Raw genomic sequence first — 20,774 nt, 5'->3', positions numbered from 1 at the left:
TGCTTAAATGCTCACTGCCTTCCTTTTGTCTCAAAATCCATGATCTTTCGAGGAAGAATATGGCTCAATAGTAGACAGCCCTATGCATGCAACATGAAGAGAATCCATGGGAGAACCCCAACATACTGGGAGAACCTCATGTCAAGTTGACAGAAGCCAAAACTGGGGTTCCAAAGTACACTCTTATAGGAATGGCAGGGGATGGGTTAAGAAATGCGTCATGAGAGGCCTATATAAAAGAGTATTTTATAATAAATACTCCTTGGCTTGACTTGGAGCCAGTGCTGTGTATGGCTCAAGGACAGCAGGCCTTAAGAGGTGACTTAGTTGTGTCCCTGCAGTAAGGACAGAGCCTCGGATGAGTTCTTTAGAGATCATGTAGTGATTGATTTATAGGGTTAGGCTTCAGGGGCTGTACTCCACAGCCAGATCGCCCAATTACTAGTGATCACCAAAAAAACCCCAATTTGGTTTATAGTTTGCTGACTAAATCATCCTTTTCCTCCTCCTATTATTATCTTACAAGTTTTATAAGAGATGCATTAGGGTATAGGGAAAAGGATGCTATAGCCAGGACTATGCTTCTAGTTAGCTGTGACCCATGCCCAGTAGCATCTGTGTTTGGTATCCGGAGTAGCTCTGTGAATCCAATTAAACAGCGTGTGTGTGAGCCATGGCTGTTGAGAAGGCCAATGTCCTTGGGTCCTACTGTTCTAAGTGGCAGCACGGTGATGGTCTCAGCTCTGTGCTGGGTACAGTGTTTTAAGGAGACCTGGACAAGTGAACACAGCCAGGATGGTAAAAGATCTGAAAAGATCCCAGAAGGGCAGATGGCTAAAAGCCCCAGAGTGTTAAACCCCAAAGTGAAGAGGCTTTGTGAGGGACAGAGCTGCTCTGTCCAGCGGAAGGCCAGGCGCGTGGAGGAGGGGAAGCCTGGTGGAAGCACTCGGAGGACAGAGCCAGCCAGGCCAGCTGGTCAGAAACGACAGGCAGACAGCACTGGGGTGAAGGTCCAGACCGGACTTTCGGACACCAGAGCGCTTCACAGCAGCGACGGCTTGCCTTGAGCTCCGGACGACTTTTCCTTAGCCAGGAGTGACAGGGGGAGGACTCCTGCACTAGGTGACAGGAGGCATTAGAAAACCTCTACAGACTGAGCCCGTTCTGGCATCTGGCACCAAGACTGAAAAAAAGAAAAGCACAATGCAACGACTATTTCTTCAGAGGAATTAAGGAAGAAACTCCTTGGAAGTACGGATTTTCAGAAAACTTTGGGAAACTCTTAAAGGCAGAAACAGGCTAGGTCCCCTGTGGAGGAACCCTTGACAGGCTAAGCTGGATGCTGGGAAATGCCAGGGAGTTAGGAGTAGGTGGGTCAAGGATAGAAAATGTCTTCTCAAAAAATATGTAACTAAAAGATCAACCTCAGAGCACTAGGGTTGCTGGTCTAACATGTCCCACTTTGCAGGGCTACAAATATTGGTTGGAACAGACTTTTGATGAATAAGCCCTAATCTCCATGAAAGTGAATTCAAATATATGTTGAAACAACTTTGCTTGGAAGGTGGAAGGGGAAGACGTAAGGAGCAAGGGCAGGGATGATGTCTACCCATTTTAAAATGAACTGTTGGAAACAAACCCACTAGATTTATGAGCTCTCTTCTTCACTAGAAATGGTTTCTTTTCCCACAGTGAAGAAAGCTTGGAGAACTGTGGGTTGTTTTGTTTTGGAAGCGGGGAAACTATTACTGGTGAAGATAAAAAGTAAAAAGTTGGGGGCGGGGCAGGGGGGGGGGGAGAGGAAGGATGAACACCACAGCACTTTAAGCAGGCAATCCTGCCCGTCCCATCCCAGGCTCCATGGAGAGGCTGGCAATCCGATGCCTGGCAAGCCTAGAGAAAGGGAAGAGGCCAGGGTAGAAGCGAGGGACCCAGCAGAACAAACAGCAGGGGACTGGAGTCAGGACGGCATTCTTGGCACAGGGTCCTGATCATAAGGGCAAACTCATATGGTTGACTCATTCTTTCCATTGATCTGTCTCTTCTTTGTCTCATAGTATCAGCAGCACCCCAAAGGCCAGATTTCTATCACAATTACACTGAGCAGCTCAAAAGCAAGGGAAATCTCAGAAGTGGCGGAGGGAGAGAGATGAAGAAATCCTCACAGGGGGAGGCTCATGCCTTGAGAGCAGGTCTGATGGTTCTGGGGCAAGTACCCTAAGTGCCCTGGAACTCTCCTTTGGGCACGGGTGATGTGGCCACCGGGAGGGGCAGCAGGAGAGATCCTGGCCCCGCTCCCCACTGATACCCCCTGACTCCCCTTCTCCACCTGGTCGGGGTTAGCTCACTGGCCACGTACACCAGCCAAAAATAGAACTGCTTTTGCTATGCATGTGTTATTACATTCTTATAAAAGCGGATGCCAGAAAGAAAACATTTTTATGTGCTGTGGATGCAGATGTTCTGTGAGGTGATTCCAGTTGAGTCTCAAGTCAGCACCGGTTTATCCCCCAATCAACGAGGCTCTCAAAAGCCATTCTTCCAGTGACCTTGAAACAGAAATGCCTCTGGAGGCTTTCCCAGGAGACGCAGGGAACACTGCGGATCTCCCCAGGGTCTCAGATGCCTCTGAGCTCAGGACCCCAAAGAGAAGAGCTAGCACTGTACAGTGCTTATGAGTGCCAGACACTGTGCTACCTCCAGGTTCAGTCACAAAAACCATGCCCACAGAAAGGCCCTGGTTCCTCCTGCTTCTCAGGCTCCCCTGGCCCTCCCCTGCCCTCCCCCAGAGTGCACAGGTTGGGCTCCTTTCCCCAGTGGGGTTTCTTTGCCTTTTGTTCATCAGATCAAGTGGAATGGGGGGGGGGGAGAGGGGAAGACTTTGGAAAAGGCCCCATGTGGGTTACACAGGCACCCAGGTGGGCCTGCTCTGCAGGATGCTGGGGTTTTCCCAGTTCACAATGTAAGACAAATGAAGGAGAATAATGGCCTGGGACACACGGTTTAGATGCTAAAAACGCTTCAGCTTTCAGGATAGGTAAAGTGCAACTCACTTTTACAGACACCCCAGAGACAAATTTCAATGTGATTCTCAAGACATTCCGGAGCATTTACATCATCTTCACTTCTAACAGCAATTAATGGAGTTCACCAGTATCTCTCTCCTCTTTTTTCTCTCCCCCTCCCTGCCTCCCTCTTATATGTGGTTAGGAAGGACTAATCAGAGTTAAGCGCCCTCTGTGGACAGTGCCATGATTCCTCCTTCTTAATACAGACTTTTCTCTTCACTCAAAAGATCACAGAACTAATTTCTAGCCACCCAGCAGTAATCACTAGAAGTTCTCACCATGGTCAATCACTGGTCCCCTCAATGCCCACCATGGTTCAGCCCGGGCAATTCCCCACATACTAGTCTTGAACTAGATAATTCCATGAAACACTAGGTACATGACAACAGCTGTTTAAATTCCCCTTGGTGAATAATACATTCCCCTGCCTTTCCTCCTGCCCCAGCCCTCCCTTTGCTCCACATCTGGAAGAGGGAGTAATGGACTTCTCCAGCTCATTGAAAATATATGGTTTTGCCTAATTGCCTAGCACAAGTCAGGGAGGATTTCCATGCTATGATAAATGGCTCAGGGTCTCCACTGGTGTTTTATTGCTTGGTGATATATCATGGAGTGACTATTGCTGGGCGGGAAGCAAATTCAGCTTGCAAAGGACTGGCCTAATCTCTCCATTCGGCAGAATATTCCACCTTCACTGCTAAATATTTAGTCTGAAAAAAACGTCAAATGCACATCTGCAGAGCCATTCCCTATCCCGATTGGAAACCCTGGCTCCCTCCCTGAGAGGGGCCTTCTCTCTTCTTTCCCACACCACAGCTGTCACAACGGGTGACCCTGTGATGCAACTTCCTCTGGAACAAGTTGGCACTTCTCATGACCCATACGTTCTTCACCTGGCCCCACCCCCCCCCTCCTCCCTCCGCATTGGGGGGGCAGCAATCTCCAATGTCTCTTAAAGCTCCTTGGCTGTCTCTGGTGCGAGGTCCAGCCCCCAGTGACACAGGAAGGAAGCCTTGAGAGCTGAGGTGAGAGTCTTTCAGAGTTCCTATGGACAGAAAATGTCGTCACAGCCAACTCACTGACAAGTTTCCTGAAAAAGTGGGCCTGGGGCTCACCGCCGGCTCTCTCCAGCTTTCAGGGCCGCAGGGGCCTGGCGCTCAGGAATCTGGGATGAGGCACCGGTGTGAGGGGCGGGCTCATGCCACTGATGAGAGAGCCTGGCTCTCCCGGGACTGAAGGGAACTTTTTTAGTTCCGATGGGGCAGGATCAGCAGAAATGTTTCTCACACTCCACTCTGTGTCAGGTTGTCCTGGGCTTGCCACACACGAACCCAGCTGGTGTTGCAGCTCCGTGGGGCGGTGGGTGCCCTGCTTGACTCTCCAGGGGAGAGGGGGAGACCATTTGTGCCCGCAACCGTGACCTCCGGCACCCGCCTTTACTGCCCTGACTTAGCTCCTCTGCTTTGGCCCGTTTACCTTCGGCTAAGACTGGTCTTCAAGGGTCCAGGCTGTCTCCCAGCACATGGGGCCCAGGAGGCTCATCTTTTTTCAATGCCATTCCAAAACCAGCGTGGTCATAGGGAAAGGAGAAACAGCAATTCTAATCACATTAGGTCTGGGCCAAAGCCCAGACAGCTTAATGGGGGACTCTGGCCTGGGGAGGGGGGGATCTAATCACCACAGTCTGCTTTACTTCTCAGTGCTAAGTCTCTATTTGGAGGCAGGAGGGCATCCTAGTGATACCCATGTGTTCATTCAGGTGCCTACAAGTATAAGTTTCAGGGCCAATGTTCTGAAAGATTTATACCAGGAACTCAGTGAGCCCGAGCCCCGTCTGACCATTAGAAAGAGATGCAGACCACGTATGACTTGAAGCAAATCTTCCTGGGCTCCATTTCCCTGTGACATCTGAAGGAGGACTGATCCAGCCCCCACCATCAGTTACCTCAACCTTGAAAAGAGACGGAAACTTCTTGATTTCCCCAGAAGCACGGTGTCTTCTGCCTCCCAGGTTTTTAGTGGTTTTCATCTAAGGGCTCCTGAGTGTCCTGACCACTCTGAAGTAGGATAACACAAGGATTATGACCCCCATTTTACAGATAAGGAAAATGAGGCTCAGAAGGGCAGTGTCTTGTTCGCATGGTCACACTACTAATGGAGGCTGGAGCAGGATTTGAACACAGGCCTTGAGCCCAACCTCAAAAGCAGCAATGTTGGTATGGGTAACATACACCCACGGCCTAGCCCCCAGTAAGACACGGGTGCAGGACAAGCCAACGTGTGACAGACTGCTGACTTCACGAACACAAATCACTGTGTGAGCATCACAACAAGACCAGGGAAAAGGGTCAGAAGGCCCAGGGGCCCGGCACACCTGCTGCGGCCCGCCCAGACAGCTCCCACAAGGAGGGCCACAGCACTCAGGGAGGCGACAGAAGGCCCCACCAGGACGCGCGGCCTCTGCTTATAGCTGCAGGCTCAGCGTCCAGAGGCCTGCTCTAACCCCTGCGTGGCCAAAGATTACTGCCTGGCCAGGTCATCCCTGCTCAGGTTTCTCATCTGCAAAATGAGGGGGTGGTTGGATGACACTCTCTCTAAAGGCCTTTGTAGCTAACATGGGGTCTGCCTTCTGAAGCCCCCCCCAGGAGGTTTGCGAGCCGTCATCTTGTGTGTTTACGTTCTAGTTCCCCGCGGGATGTCTGTGTTCCAACCAGTGGCCCGGTGGCCAGAACGCTGGGCTTGGAGTCAGGAAGCCCCAAGTTCTGATGGTGCCTCAGACTCTCCCTGTACAGAAGACTGCCCTGCCTTGGGCCCTTCCTTCTCGGGAACACGGCCCACACCATGGGCCTCCTGTTCCTGCAGCAGTTCTGTGTCTGCTCTGGGCTCTGTAAGGGACAGCTCGCGACTGCTCAGGACTTTCAGGTTTCAGAGTGGAAAGGACTACAGAGACCAAAGAGAGGGAATAATTTGCCCAATAAAAGTCATAGAGTAGCAGGGATGAGATTTAAACCCAGGTCTCCAACTCTAAACATGAAGTCTCCCCCCCAATACACCAAGCTGACTTACAGTATGTGGACCCTCCCATTAAAGCACCCTTTTAAAGTCTACGGCTTCCCCAATCACTGTGGTGCCTGCCCATCAGTGGGCCCTCCAGAGGTCACACCCACTTGCCCTCACCGCTTTCTCTCCCTTGCTCTGACTCCCTTTTACCCTTACTCACACTGGGAGGCAGCTTCATCTTTAATGTCTCTCAGAAGGATTGTACGAACAGCGTTAAAATGATGACAAGAAGCGTGCGTTTCCTGCTAAGAGCCCCAAGAGCAGGGGCCACGTGGACCAGGCCAGGCAACCTTGGCCAAGGTGTGCTGAGGACAGCCACTCATCGGCCTCCAGTTTAACTTGGCACAGGCCGCCCACATGCCAGGCCCGGAACCCGACTCTGGCCATGGTTTGACAACTCTGATTTAAACTATTAGGAAGGCCAAGGATTAAATATTTGTCCAGGTTGCTGTAAAGCAGGCGTAATTATTATCAACATTTTAGAGCAGTGAGTGATGGAGGGAGCGGAAACAAATCTGTGAAATCGGACCAGTTCCCCAGGTGGCAGGGAATGGAGAAGATGGGAAGAGGGGGGTGGGGGTGGAGGGAACGACATTCTTCAGGAGTCCCCCAAGGGCCGGAGAGGACAAGGAGAGATTCTAGGCCGCTCTCCTTAAAGACTGTGCATGCTACAGAAACGGGGAGGGACAAGTCTGCCTCTGGAGGTGCCTTTGGCCTTGTAATCACTAACTCTGATGGCCATGAAAAGTGGGGGTCTAGTTATTTCTAGTTCTTCTGCTCAATTCTGAGGACGGTCCAGCTGGGAGGTACCAGGCTAGTGGCAGAAGGACCTGACTAGCACTTCTTGAATCACATTCTATCACCAACCGTTCCCTTCATCCATTGCCTTTGCTTAATGCAGCTTGTGGAGTGAGGGGAGTGGAGGGGCAGAAGAGGTGGGCCGCCCCCCCATCCCCATTTCTCACTGTTGAATCCCCTCCCCCCTTCAGGCCAAACTCTGATCTGCCTCTTCCACAGCATTTCCTGATTTATCTTCCCCCCATTAGATTTTAAGAGTCTTGAGGCCAGGTACCGGCGTGTCCCTCAGTACCAACTAGAGTTTGCTGACCTAAGCCCGCAGGTGGGGGCCCTGGGAGGCGTACCTGTCTGGTGAGACTGCCTCCGAGATTCATGGTGCCCGAGCCCGACTTATTGGTCTGCAGCCACAGCATCACCGTGGAGGTCAGCTTGTAGTGGGCAGTGCGGCCGCTGGACTTCTCCTGGGGGGAGAAGAGATGCACAGTCAGAGGGGGCCCGTGTCAGGCGGGCCCTGGCAAGAACAAAGGCGGACTGTGGGCGCCAATCAAGTCACCCCGACGGCTGGCGTTCCCCAAGGGTTTGTGAGCGCTGCCGCACACACAGATGCAAGGAGACAACATGCATGCAGGTGGGAAGGAGGCTTAGGGCAGAAGGTCCAGAAAGGCCTCCCCTCCTAAGATAAGTGTCCGTCAGAGCAAGTTCTGAAAGCAATGAAGGAGTCTGGGGGGACTTGAGGGTGAGGTGGGAAAACCTTCAAAGAGACAGAGGTGGGGGTGTGTGTGAGAAGGAGCATGGAAGTCCGGGAAGGATGGAAGACAGAGGGAAAGAACACAGAAGCAAAGTCAGGGAGGACTTTAGATGTTGAGAGAAGTAGGGACGTGATTCTGAAGGTAACAGGGAGATAATGGGATTGAAGGGTAGGGGTGTGTGTGTGTGTGTGTGTGTGTGTGTGTGTGACAGACAGACACACAGACATGGCAGGGACAGACATGGTCTTAGGAATATCACACTGGCAGTTGTGAGGATGGACTGGGGCAGAAGACACGAGGCTGAGGCTGTCTGAGACCTGACAATTTGACATGAGAAAAGTTGTCACACATTTCCCTCTTCTCACTCTCTTTTTAAGTTTTTGCTAACTGGTTTCTGACCTCATCATTCAAATAAAAATGCTCTGTCCAAAGTTATCAGTTACGTTGAAATTGCTAAATCTGATGCTTTGTTCTCAGCCTTATTCTTTTTTTTATGTTAGATTGGGTCAGTTAACTACCTTCTCCTCCCAGGGCTCCCGAGTCTCTGCTCTCTGGTTCCCCTCCTGTCTGACCATCCCTTTCCACTTTCTTTTCCTGACTAATTATTCCTATTATCCCTCCTAACTGTTGCAGTTCCCTAAAGTGTCATCCTGCAGTCTTTTCTTTCTTTCTGAACTTTCTTCTTGGTTATTACTTCATCAGCCCTTTTGGACTTAATGACTAATTCTAAGGAAATGACTTTAGTGCCTATATATTCATCCTCAGGATGTTTCTCTCCTTAGTGACCGCTCCCTACCCCCATCCCCACAACTGCTTATTGGACATTTTTAACTAACTGTGTACCAAGATGTCTCTTGTACTCAGTTCTCAACTCAAACTCTATCCAAAAGATTTCATTATCTTTCCCTTCAAACAAAGCCCCGTTCTAAACTCTGTTATTTCTGTCAAGGATGCCCAGTAGCAATCTCCCTGTCATTACCGACTCTTCCACTGCCAAGCCCTGCAGTTTCTGTTTCCACAACGTCACTCATATACATCACGCCCTTTTTTCTACTCCTGTGGTCACCCCCCTCGTTCAGGTCCTTGTCACCTCTCACCTAAAACTGTTACAATGGGGTCCTAACTGGTTTCCCTAGCTCAGGTCTCTCCTCACTCCAACCCACCCTCCAAAAAAGGTCTGACCATGTCACTCCCTTACTGAAGAAACTCCAGCATCTCTCCACGACCTCTAAGATCAAATACAAGTTCCTCCATTTGATATTTGGAACCCTACACAGCACAGTTCATCCTATGTGCCAGCTTCATGTATGGGCCGGACTGCCTTTCTTGTAGCATCTTCCAGCTCTCTGCCTCTGTACCAGCCTTTTCCCTTTCCTGGAATGTCCTTGTCTCTCACCTCTGACCTCCTCCAAGGGTTGGATCAGACTCAGATTCTAGAAGAAGCCTTTCCAGATTCCAGCACATTTCTTATACACCTTCCACGTGTGCCTGTAAGCTCCTAAGAGGGAGGGAATGCTTCCCTTGTCTCTATGTCCACTGTACTAAGCACCAAGTAGGCACTGAAATGCTTGATTACAAATTACACATTTTCTTTAGTCCCACATGATTTTTAAATCTGGTATGCCCTCAACCTCTTGCCTCCTTTGAATACAAAATACTACGCGTTTGCCTTCACTGTGCATACATTCATGTCTCCTCTGACAGAAGGGAAGCCCCTCAGGCCAGGCCCAACTTCCACCTTGGCTTCTCTCTAGCGTTTGGCAGAAGCGAGCACATAGCAAGCACCTACATCATGTCTGGTCACTGCCAGATGCAGGGAAAGAGCACCGTCCCCACTACCCAATGACCTGGCTCTCTTTACTGCAGTACAGGGCTAGGTATCTGCAGAGACCTGGATTTTCCAACTATGAGTCTACAACCAGGGAAAAAATTTCAATCCTCTGGTTTCTTTATCGTGTTATTACTATTATAGAATTCTGACTTATCTTTATCCAAAAGGCTTCAGGGTATTTTCCAGCATTAGCGGAGGTTTAAACTTTATCCCACTGGCCCCTTGCTTTAAACTAAGACATATTAGCTGCCATGCAGGATCGTGGGGCTTAGCCGTCCTGAATCAGATGCCGCCTCTTTTCCTGGGGTGCTGGCTATCGGCTGTGACAATGTCTGTACCTGAACCTCCACCACATGGATGGAATCCCAGCAGCCTTTGATCTTCTTTGATCCATCGCCAGCCTTCTTAATGAGGATCACTCCTGCAAAGCCATGATCTAGATCCCAGAGGTAGACAGAGGAGACACCACCTTCAAAGTACCTGTGGGAAGGAGGCCCAGATAGTTATTAGATGTGAAACTTCCATGCCCAACTTCACCAACCCAAGTCCTGGGGGAAAACGCTCTCCCCGCTCCCGCCGCCCTTTCATTTGGCCAAGAGCCATTTAATGGGTGCTCAGGACTCTAGGATGTCCCTGCTGGGGATAACAGTGCTAGGATTTCCATTTATCTTATAACAAAGACAATTTATGGAAGCAGAAGAGAAAACAAAAGTTACAATAATAACCTCAACAGTTAGAGATTCTTTAAGCAACCGAAGAAATGGGGCCCTCAGGTCCAATTAAGCAGAACAGCTCTTTCTAAAGTCACTAGTTAGCAAAGCTGGCCCAAAGTTTGGGGCTGTGCTGAACAACAAATCATTCCCATTTTGTCTGAGGCAGTCTGGAAAATCTTTAGATTAAGCTTTCTCATTAAAATGTATAGAGGGAAAGAAAAAGGAATGGAAAGTGTGCCAGTGTGCCAGAAACAGAGGTCCAAGAGATGCAGATGTCAAGTGCTCTACATTTTCCATGGTACACTAAGGTAAGGATGGGAGGTGGGGGGAAGGGAGTCACAACAGGAGACTGGGGTCAATCACGGCAACTACTATTTCAGGTTGGTCTATTTACCTGAGAGTAATAATAATAAATAATAGTTGACATCGGTGCTAGAAAACTTCAAAGTACTCACTTAATTTCACAAAGTAGGTCGAGTTATTAATCTCATTATGTAGATGGACAAATCCATCTCTAGAGAGGGGGTTCAACGACTGGCCCAGGGTGCTATGGTCAGTAGCTTCAATCATCATGTAACCGTGCGCACCCTTCCCTGCATGAACAGAAAAGTTGCCTGCTCCAAACCATATCAAGTCCAGCATCAACTTTATTGTGGATTTAAAATCAGATTTAAAAAGGTTCAAGCTCACAAACATTAGGAGAAAAGCTGGCCTTAAATATCCATGGAAAGGGCAAGCAAATGCATTCTAATTACACTTTGGGCACAAGAAAACTCATTAGAACCAGAGAATGTCACAGCTGGGAGGAACCTCACCCCACCCACCTCTTATTTTACAGCTGGGGGAATGCAGGCCTAGAGAGGAGTGACTTGCCCAAGATCATACAGCTGGTTAATGACTGAGTTGGAACTTGAACCTTGGCCCTCTGATCTCTCCACTGGCATTCCAAATAACCCATCTCCTGTTCAACTATCACTTGAAGGAAATGTGTCCAGCAGAAAGTTATTTTGCCTTTTAGGGACAGACGTTTCATCCCATCTACAACACTCAGAGGCCATGTTGGGGGAAATGGAAGACTCTACATTTTTTTTTTTTTTTACCCAGGGACTTCACATTGACAGGGAAACACTAGATCTGAAGCTCCTCTACCCGGCATGGAAGGCCCTCAGTAGTCTGGCTCTGGAACTCTTCCCAACCTCATCCCTTCACACGTGATGGAGAGTCCAGCCAAAATGTGCCTCTGAACCTCTGCCCTATGCCTCAGGCTAGGCTATCCCTGCTGTGGTCCATCTAATCATGTTTGGAAGCCTTGCCCTTCCTTGTTATGCCCCAGGGATGCCCTCACCCTACAGACCTCACAAAATACCCTAAACAAGTTTTCAGCAGACTTATCTATGCATCTGCATCTCATCAGCCCCACCCTCCCAAGAGTAGGTCTTAATGCTCAAGAATCAGATCTACCATTGGGACCCAGTTCTAGAACTTCTGAGTTATCTTCTGAAAATCCCCAATGATCCTAGTGTTTCAGAGTAAGGACTCAGGAAGGTAAGTGGGACCCAAATAGGGGGCCATCCTAATCTGAATGCAGCCGTCCTGAGAACCGTCCATACTCAAATGTGGTTCTGACTATAAACTGGGTCATTTCTGTGTGTCTATTCCCATGACATGTCACCTGTATTCCTGGAGCACATTCAAGAGAGATTTAACAAGGATTCCAAGCTGAAGCCATTATGACTTGGAATTTTACAGTGCCCCAGAGAATCCAGCACCATGAGCTCTGCAAGTGTTCCTGCCTATTTTGTCAGATTTTAATGACTCCCTGAGCCAGCTAGCTAAATTATTAGTCAAGTCTACAATAATGACCAAATTAGCTTGAATCAGCCCACAACAAGCTCGTTAACACTGTTTCTTTAGGCGGCTGATCACTGGATTCTAAAACCTGGTGAGTTTTCCATCCAGTCTGCCTGTAGGGAGGGCAGCCCTAAGTCAAAAGGGAGAAAAACAACTTTATGACTGTGGCATCCCTTACGTGCCAGGGGAAGTGGAGGAGCCAGTAACTCCCTCTTACTTTTGGCCCGGCGACCACAAGGCCACATTGGAAAGATGGGTTGGACCCTGGCTGGCATTTTCATCAGCTGGCTCCCTAAACAGTTTTGCAGCTTTAAAGTTTTGAGTCTTTCAGGGCTGCCAATCACTCAACTTCCCAAATCCCTGATACTGTGTTGTTTTTGGGTAGATCCTAACCCCATGTGCACCGGAACACTGGAGGAAATGGGGAGGGAGGAACTAGCCTGGAAGGAAACCAGGAGGAATCCTGGGGGCCTGACAGCCCTCCAAAGCCCCAGGTAGCCTCCATTTTCTCCCTTTGCCCAGTCCCAGTTTTCTGTTTATGTCCAGAAAGAAAAACAGAAGTGTGCCGACATTTTATAAGGTGGAACTGGTCATTTCCCATTCAATGCCCCACCCTGTGGCCTGGCAAAGGGAAAAATTCTCCACTTCTCCCTTGTCTTTTATGAGAAGCTTCTCTCCAGAAGCACCTCAGCTTCTTATGCCTCCTGGTACTTCTCCCTCCCCTGAACACTCACAGTACCTCTCACCAGATCAAAGATGAAGTGTTATGTTATCTAAAGACAAAGTGACTTCTCTTTAGTTTTCAATGATAAAATCACTGCCACAGAACTACAGAGTAAGAAATAATAATACTATGTACTTATAGAGTAATTTAAAGTCCACAGAGTTTATTTCATCTCTGGTGTCTTCCCAAAGCTTCCCCACTGAAGTCAGCCCATATACCTCTTGGAATCAGAGTAGCCAACCTGTAACAAAAAGCCCTGACTTTTTTAGAATAGGCCATTTCTAGCACCTAAAAGGATGGCTGTAGCCCAGAGTAATCACAAAGTCCAACTTGCCTAACATTTGGAGGTGAACAGAGCGAAGGACTGAGGGAGACCAGAAAAGACTACTTTGGAGTCACCCAGAAATATCAGCCCAACAAGTGCTGTCAAGAGAGCTCCCCAAGCACACTCCCTCTAAGACAACTAGCAGAATCATTATTATAGGGTCTACAGACAGTTCCCCTATTACATGGTTTATGGGCTTGCTCTGCGCGTGAAACATTAATTAAAGAGGGACCTCAACAAGCTTTTGGAAATTTATTCTTACCTACTGTACTTTGATCATAATGACATGGAACAGGGGAAAAAATAATTTTTATGTGGTTCACATTTATGAGTTTTTACATAAAGGCTTTTGTGGGTATTTTAAGAATGCACTAAAATGTTGTCTGAAACCACATGAAGCCATCTGACGAGGTTCCCGCCTGAGCTAACAGCACACACATGGAAGCACTTAAACCGGCCTTTGTATATTTAATGAGTCAAATAGTATTAATATTGTTTAAATGCTAACATGCCATTTCAATCAGGCGGCTTGGCCATTGCCGATGACTCCCTCCTGGGCCTTGCATGTCAGTGGAAACGATCCAGTGCAGCCATGTGTTGAGGGCACGCTGGGATAGGCAGGAGCCGAAGCCTGCCGGCTGTTTTGCCAATGCCCAAGAGTGTCAGAATTTCACTGGCTTTCTAGGAGGGAAAGAGGGGAGCAACGTGGATAGAGAGGCCCTCCTCCTTCAGCAATGGTCTGTTTTCCCTTCTTTAAGAGCCTTGGGATGACTCAAATAGATCAGAAACATACCCAATACAGACAGATTGTAAAGAACGGATAACTTATTTTAAATGGAGGTTTCTCAGAGAAATGTGTATTTTGTTAAAGAACTGTTAACAAGAGTTAGAAACACTAGAATTATTCATGTGGTAAAGAATGAAGTGACTCACTGCAAGTCACTGAAATTGTCTTCTGACTCCAAGCCCAGAGAAGAGGAACCACGGCTGCTCTTAGAAGAAAAGACACAGCACTCTCACCAAATGCACCCTGAGCAGATATGCAAATAAAATCTATTTTAAGACTGAGATTCCAAGACTGAGCTGAAACAGGAGACTTGGGTTTGAATTTTCATTTTGCTGTTTCCTAGCCACGTGACCCCAGGCAGGGTAGGCCGGTTCCTCAATCTGTAAAATGCCTGCTAACGCTTCCACCCTCTCCTCTCAGTAGGGCTGCCTGCTGGGGAGAAGGTACTTGTTGAATCTAAAACTCACACTCCAGAAATGTGAATCATTATCCTTACCATCCACAGCACAATTAAAATTCAGTCTTTGCAGGGGTTTAGCCTAAAAGCAAAGGCAGATTCCTGAGGTGGGGAAGCTAGTGCCTCATTCATCAGTAAGACTCGCCTCTACCACAAGCCCATGAAAATCACTTTTCCAGCCTGAATAATGTAATGGCCTCATACACAGATTTTATGTCCATTAATCCTTAACCACATAGCTCTGGGTGTAGGGAGTGGGCTGAGAGCGAAGCCCTCCAACCTAATGCTTCACACTCAGAATGACCTGTTTCGCGGAAGTGAGAAGCGAAAATATTCAGGCTCAGAAAGCTTTATGAAGTGTCTGAAACTGAGGTGTGCTTAAAGCCCCAGGATGGAAATCTGTCTCCAGAATATGAGCTCTAAGTGTGACTTACCCAATTCCCGGGCCAGCCCTTCCAGAACCACGGCTGGGCCTGGGGAAAAGGGAGCACTGTCAAGTCTCCCTTACATTTTGTCTTTCTAGTTCACTTCTCCAGAGAGTGACTGGCTGGATCCCTAAATCAAATACAAGTAGAAAGGGAGAAGGAAGTAACAAAACTGGTTGATTGGTGCAACGCCACCTTAGCCTAGAGAAGGTTGGGTGAAGCTGGCTTCCTAGTGTAGCTCAAGAAAAATGCTGGGGGCTCCTAAGGTCGCTCAGTCACCCTTCTGGTCACATAAAACCCCGTCCTGCAGTTTTTGCCAAGACTGGGCTGGGGCCAGAAACTTCTAGAGGGCTTGTTTGCATCTTTGGCTCACAATTGACATGCAGTTGGGTTCCAGCAAAGACTGGACAGAGCCTGAAGACAAGTTCAAAGTATCCTGGGTCTACAAGACTCAGGGGTTTTTCTCCTTCCATCTGCTTTTTAAAGACTCTTCTGAAAGGAAGCCAAATCAAGCATTTATTTAGTGTCCAATATGTGCCAAGTATAAGAGACAGCAGGGATGGGGAATTAGATGGGGACAGAGGAAGGACCTGGTCTCCTGGCTGATGGGGCTGTGAGTCTCTTGGATCTCCAGGAATCTCCCTATGCAAGTCTCTGATCTGTTTGTGTGTGGGAATCACATCCCCTTCTCCTCCTCCCCACCCCCCCAATCACAGATGCTTGATATTCCAGAAAATAACATTATGGAGCTAGGGGAAAAGGAGGAGAAGGATTCACAAAGAGAGGCCTCCAGGATTCTTTCCAGCTCTGGATCTATAATCCTGGGGCAGAGAAGGCACGGAGAAACTCAAGCTGCATTACACTACAGAACAGGCTGCCTGGCTACAGGTGGCAGCCACTTTTCAAGGATCAGAAAATGACCCCAAGCGCCAAAGTCAATCTGTCCCAATTTTTTATCCAGTTGGGAATTAAGAATGCTTTTTTTTTTTTTTTTTTTTTTTTTTTTTTACATTTTAAAACACAATAAAATTTTATTCAAAAATATAAAAAAACAATTCTTACAAAATGCAGGTCTTACAAAAAGCTCTGCCCAAGTCTGAGTATGAACATAGGAGAGGCAGCCAGGAGCCGCCATCGATGGGACAACCCTAGGGGAACTCGGCAGGCCGGGCCAGGCCAGAGTCTGCTCCACCTCAGCTCACACAAGGAAACCTTTTCCCCTATTATTTCAGATCCCTTTATGAGGGGTGGGCTCTTGGCAGCATCATTTAGTCACATCTTTCTGTGAGGCTCATTTGACCCCAATTCTGGTAGCTATGGATCTCAAGGACATTTCCCTTTACTGCACGAGGTCCCTGGCCGGCTCCCAGGCCTTTTCCCTTCTCTGCTCCTGCCCTCCTCCTAGGGGATGCGTCACCTCTTGGTACGCTCCCTTTTCAATGAGACTGTAGCCTCCGGTTCTCCTCTTCCTCCTCAGGCCTTGCTGGGTCTTCATCCAAGGCATGATCCTAGACCCTCTTCTCTTCTGCTATTCCAGGTACTGGTCTGCAGCTCCTGCTGAGCACTGCCTATTTCTGCAGAGCCTCCAGCTAGGAAAGGTATTTTGAAATATGATAAAGCTTTATTTTAAATGTAAAAGCCATCCTGAGCTCCAGTACAAAAGCAGGGCTTGGCCCTCAAGGCTATAATTTGCTATATACTATTTCATATGGAGATTTTATCAACTCCTGTGGATTTAATTGTGATCTCTATCTGACTATTTTCAGATTGATTGGACCTCTTTTCTGACCTCCATCTAGTCTTGTTATTGCCAACTGCCAACTGGGTATCTGAAGCCTCCTCTTCTTCCTAACTTCCCTATTCCCCATTACCATTAAGTAATTACCAGCATTCTCCCAGTCCCTTGTGCTCACAAAAGAGGTGCCATCCCCAGGTCCCAGTTATCTCTCATTACCCAATGTCCTGCCAAGTTCTAGAGATGGTCCTCTCCTCTGACACAGCCCCGGTCTGGGGTCAGCCTCCACCATGCCCCAGCCTACCTAGTGCGAGAGCCTGCTGGGACTCTACCTGCTTCAAGCCGCTCCATGTTACAGGCCAGCTTCCCTTTAGCTGTGCCTCGATCTTCTTAAAACCACAATGTCCTTCTGATCACACAAGTTCAATGGTAAGAAGTTATTTGTTTTTAAGACTCCTTTATAAGCTAGCTCTCTATCTTTCCAGGCTTCTTACACCTTTCCTTCTACCCTGTATTCTGTGCGAGCCAGTGACCCTGGCCTTCTTGCTACTTTTTGTACAAGACATATCTCCTAAGCCCTTTGCTGTTCCCTCATGCCTGGAACTCTGTCTTCTTCTCTCTCCCCTCCTGGATTTCCTGGCTTACTCCAAGTCTAAGATAACATCCCACCATCTACAAGAAGCCTTTCCTCATTATTCCGTGTACTAATGCCAGTGCTTTCCTTCTAAGATTACCTCCAAACTTTTCTGTCCAGTTTCCAAAGTTGGACAACTGGTCAGGAGATTACAAGGGTCCCTCTGCTGGCACTGGGTGCAAGACTCTGTTGCACTGTTCACACTCAAATCCAAGTTGCAGGCCTGGGGAACCCTAGTCATAATTCCAGGTAGAAAAGAATGCTTGTGAATGCTCACAGAGCATGTTGGAAAAACTGAAAAGTTACAGATCCCCAGAACTAGCATTGAAAACAGCTGCACAAAAACCCCATGAAGATAGGGGCACCCTGGGAGCAAAGCCCAACTTCAACATATAAAGTTAAAAGTCAAGAAATAAGCAAGAAATGAGCAAACAACAACCAAAAAAACCCCAATCTGACCACACAAAGTTACTATGCAAGGAAGATCAAAACAGGCTCAGAAGATGATGAAAAAGCTAAAACTGCTATATCTAAAGTTGTAAGTATTTCTGGAAGAGCTCAAAAAGGATTTTTAGATTGGCTGAAGAAAATAATTCTATCAAAAATCAGAATTAGACAAATGGAACCTAATGTCTTCACAAGATACCAATATATCTTGATAAATAACTGGCCTAGAAAATATTTCATGGAGAAATTTAAAAATTATTGGACTGGGGCAGCTAGGTGGCGCAGTGAATACAGCACCAGCCCTGAAGTCAGGAGGACCTGAGTTCAAATTTGACCTGAGACACTTAACACTTCCTAGCTGTGTGATCCTGAGCAAGTCATTTAACCCCAATTGCCTCAGGGGAAAAAAAAAAGACTATTTGAAAACCAGGATCAAAAACAGTGCCTAGATAGATCGTCTTTCAAGAAATTATCAGAGAAAATTGCCCTGACATTCTAGAACCAGAAGGTAAAGAATCTACCAATCACCTCTTAGGAGAGCTCCCAAAGTGAAAATTCCCAGGGATAGTATAGTCAAATTCCTGGGTTCCCAGGTCAAACAGAAAATATTGCAAGTAAGCAGAAATAAACAGTTCAAATGTTATAAAGTCAGAGTCAGGATAATACAAGATTTAACACTTCTATAATTAAAGAAGTGGAAGGATGAATATTCTGGAGGGCAAAGGAGCTGGTATTATAACCAAGAATCACCTTAATCCAGCAAAACTACATATAATCTTTCAAGGGGAAAATGGATTTCTAATGAAATCAAGCATTTCTGATGAGCTGAACAGAAAATCTGATTTTTGGAGACAAGACGCCAGAGAAAAACAAAAAGATAAACAAGAAAAGGAAATCATAAGGGATTTAATAAGGTTAAAATGTTTACATTCCTATATGGGAAAAATCATACCTACTACTCTCAAATCTTTTCATTCTTAGAGCAATTAGAAGGAATATATAGACATAGAGCATGGGTGTGAGTTGAATATGACAGGATGATATCTAAAAAAATAAAATTTAAAGGGTGAGAAAAAGGAGTTCACTGGGAGAAGAGGAAAGAGAGGTAGAATGGGGTAAATTATTTCACATAAAAAGGCAGGAAAGAGTTTTTATAGTGAAGAGGAAGAAAGGGGAAGTGGAAAAGACTATTTGGACAGTAAGTTTCTTGAAGGCAGGGCAGTGTTTCTGCCTTTCTTTTCAGCCTCAATACTTAACCCACTGTCTGACCATGAGAGGCTCTTTATAAATGTTGGCTGGCTGACTGACAAGGTGATCTATGAGATTTATTTTCGTCTTACAAATTCTATGCCAAGACACGTGGGATAAGGCGACAGATAGCCTTCTCTGGATGGTGACTATTCATTTTCATTAGCTATAGAGCTGTGACATTTGCCCACTGTAGGGAACCAGAAAGAAGTATAGGGTTAGAGTGAATATCAGGGCTTTAAGAATATGGCTGGATGGATGCCAGAAGACCCTGTAGTGCCATCTCATTCTAACGAGAAGTTAAAACCAAAGAGCAGAACGAGGATCAGAACCCGGGTATTTAGGGAGGGTCCTCTGCTGGGGATCCCAAGGCGTGATGGGCACACACTCTAATTGGCAAATTTCCCACTAAACCCTCTAATTCATTCTGAGGGATGATTGCTGCCTCCCTTCCTTGAGGTGCCCTCTCTTGCCCATGCTGCCCAGACCCTCCCTTTCTTTGGCACTCCAAAGGGCTCAAAGTAAGGGAATGAACAGCTGGTTCTTAAGAGGTGCTCACACTGGAAAGGGAGGAGGATAAGTCTGGGCTGAGAATACTAGTGGATAATGACCAGAGGTCTGGATTCTATTCCAACCCACCCCACTGCCCTCCCCCCCCCATTTCTGTCATCGCAGTCGGCGCAGACCCCTGTGCAGAGCTGACTCCTGATTTCTGACTGCGCCGCTCAACACTGGGAGTTGAGGGAGAGTTCACATGACTCTCAGAGGAGGTCAAAGTTAGGGGGCCTTCAGTGGGCCTCTAAGTTTCCCTTGAGCATCCCCAACAAGCAGAGATCATTCCGTTTTGCAGGAACACCTCAAAAGCAGGGGCCTGCTATCTATCTCCAGAAGCTCCCACTACTAACGGAGTTCTTCCTTAGACTGAACTAAAATGTGCCGCCTCATCAATTCCACTCACTAGTCCCCAGATTTGCCCTCTGGAGATGGTCACTGTTCTAGACCACATCCCACATCAGCCTTCTCTCTCTCAGACAAAACGGTGCCAACTGAAGATCTTGGTAGGCTCCAGTTTCTCATCCCCTGGTCACCCTCCTCTGGTCTATGAGGGCATCTCACCCGTGTTCCGCCAGAGCGTGGTGCCCAGATGGCAGCACCCCAGTGTTCTAAACTGTTCCGGGAAGGCCGCTATATAAAACTGAGATGCTGCTTCCTGCATCAGCGCGATTTCACATCTGCCAATCACTGAAAGTAAACTTGGCACCTGTGAAAGCGCAGAAAGCCCCACACTTGCCCTGGGGGCGGACCACATCCACAATTCATGCAGTGTTTGTGAGCTCCGGCCAAGTAAGTGACCCTGTGCCAGCAGCTGCCTGTGGGCCCGGGACAGGTATTTTACAGCGCCTTTTTCCAGCACCCACAGGTGCAATATCCCGAGCCCCAAGCAAACATACCGATCCGCTTAGGCATGTGCAAGTGCGATGCCAGCCATGCTTTACAAGGACACATCTGGACCGCGGCTGCAGTACTTTACAGCAATCTTTTGCATGGCTTTTGCTTTTCTTCAAGAGAAATAAATCTCTTTCTGCAGCAATCTTTGGTAAACAAATTTTGCTTTCTGGAAGTAAGGACTTGGGACGTGTCACTGTTCTTGGTGACAGTGCTAACTTGTGCTGCACTCATCTCCCTCCCCCACAATATTTTGTGTGGGGAAATCCACCATTTCTCCCTCCTAGCTCAGCTAAGGTAACTATAAATGATCTGCCTGAATTAGAAATTGTCCTAACATTTAGTTCAATTCAGCATTTATTAAAAGCCAGTCTTTATGAGACACAGCTGGTAGTCCAGGGGACCAAGCACTGGACCTGCTGAGCCTGCTCCAGCAGAAGTGAGCTCTGGTACTGGGCAAGTCATTGCACCTCTCT

At 47.6% G+C, this 20,774-nt stretch overlaps 1 protein-coding gene across 3 annotated transcripts in view; it reads right to left on the bottom strand.

Annotated features, from left to right (window-relative positions):
* CAPZB (capping actin protein of muscle Z-line subunit beta) overlaps positions 1–20,774 on the bottom strand; it is a 163,890-nt gene that overhangs the window by 7,885 nt on the left and 135,231 nt on the right. For all 3 annotated transcript variants that reach the window (XM_031962736.1, XM_031962735.1, XM_031962734.1), the window contains exons 5-6: positions 9,845–9,986; positions 7,271–7,387 (exon numbers count right to left, since the gene is read on the bottom strand). In XM_031962736.1, coding sequence (XP_031818596.1) covers positions 7,271–7,387; positions 9,845–9,986 — 259 coding nt within the window. The remainder of the gene's footprint in view (positions 1–7,270; positions 7,388–9,844; positions 9,987–20,774) is intronic.

This window comes from Sarcophilus harrisii, chromosome 3, assembly GCF_902635505.1.
Source record: "Sarcophilus harrisii chromosome 3, mSarHar1.11, whole genome shotgun sequence".
NCBI classification, from domain to species: domain Eukaryota; kingdom Metazoa; phylum Chordata; class Mammalia; order Dasyuromorphia; family Dasyuridae; genus Sarcophilus; species Sarcophilus harrisii.
Note: the sequence above shows the minus strand (reverse complement) of the source record. Positions and strands in the feature narration are given on the sequence as shown.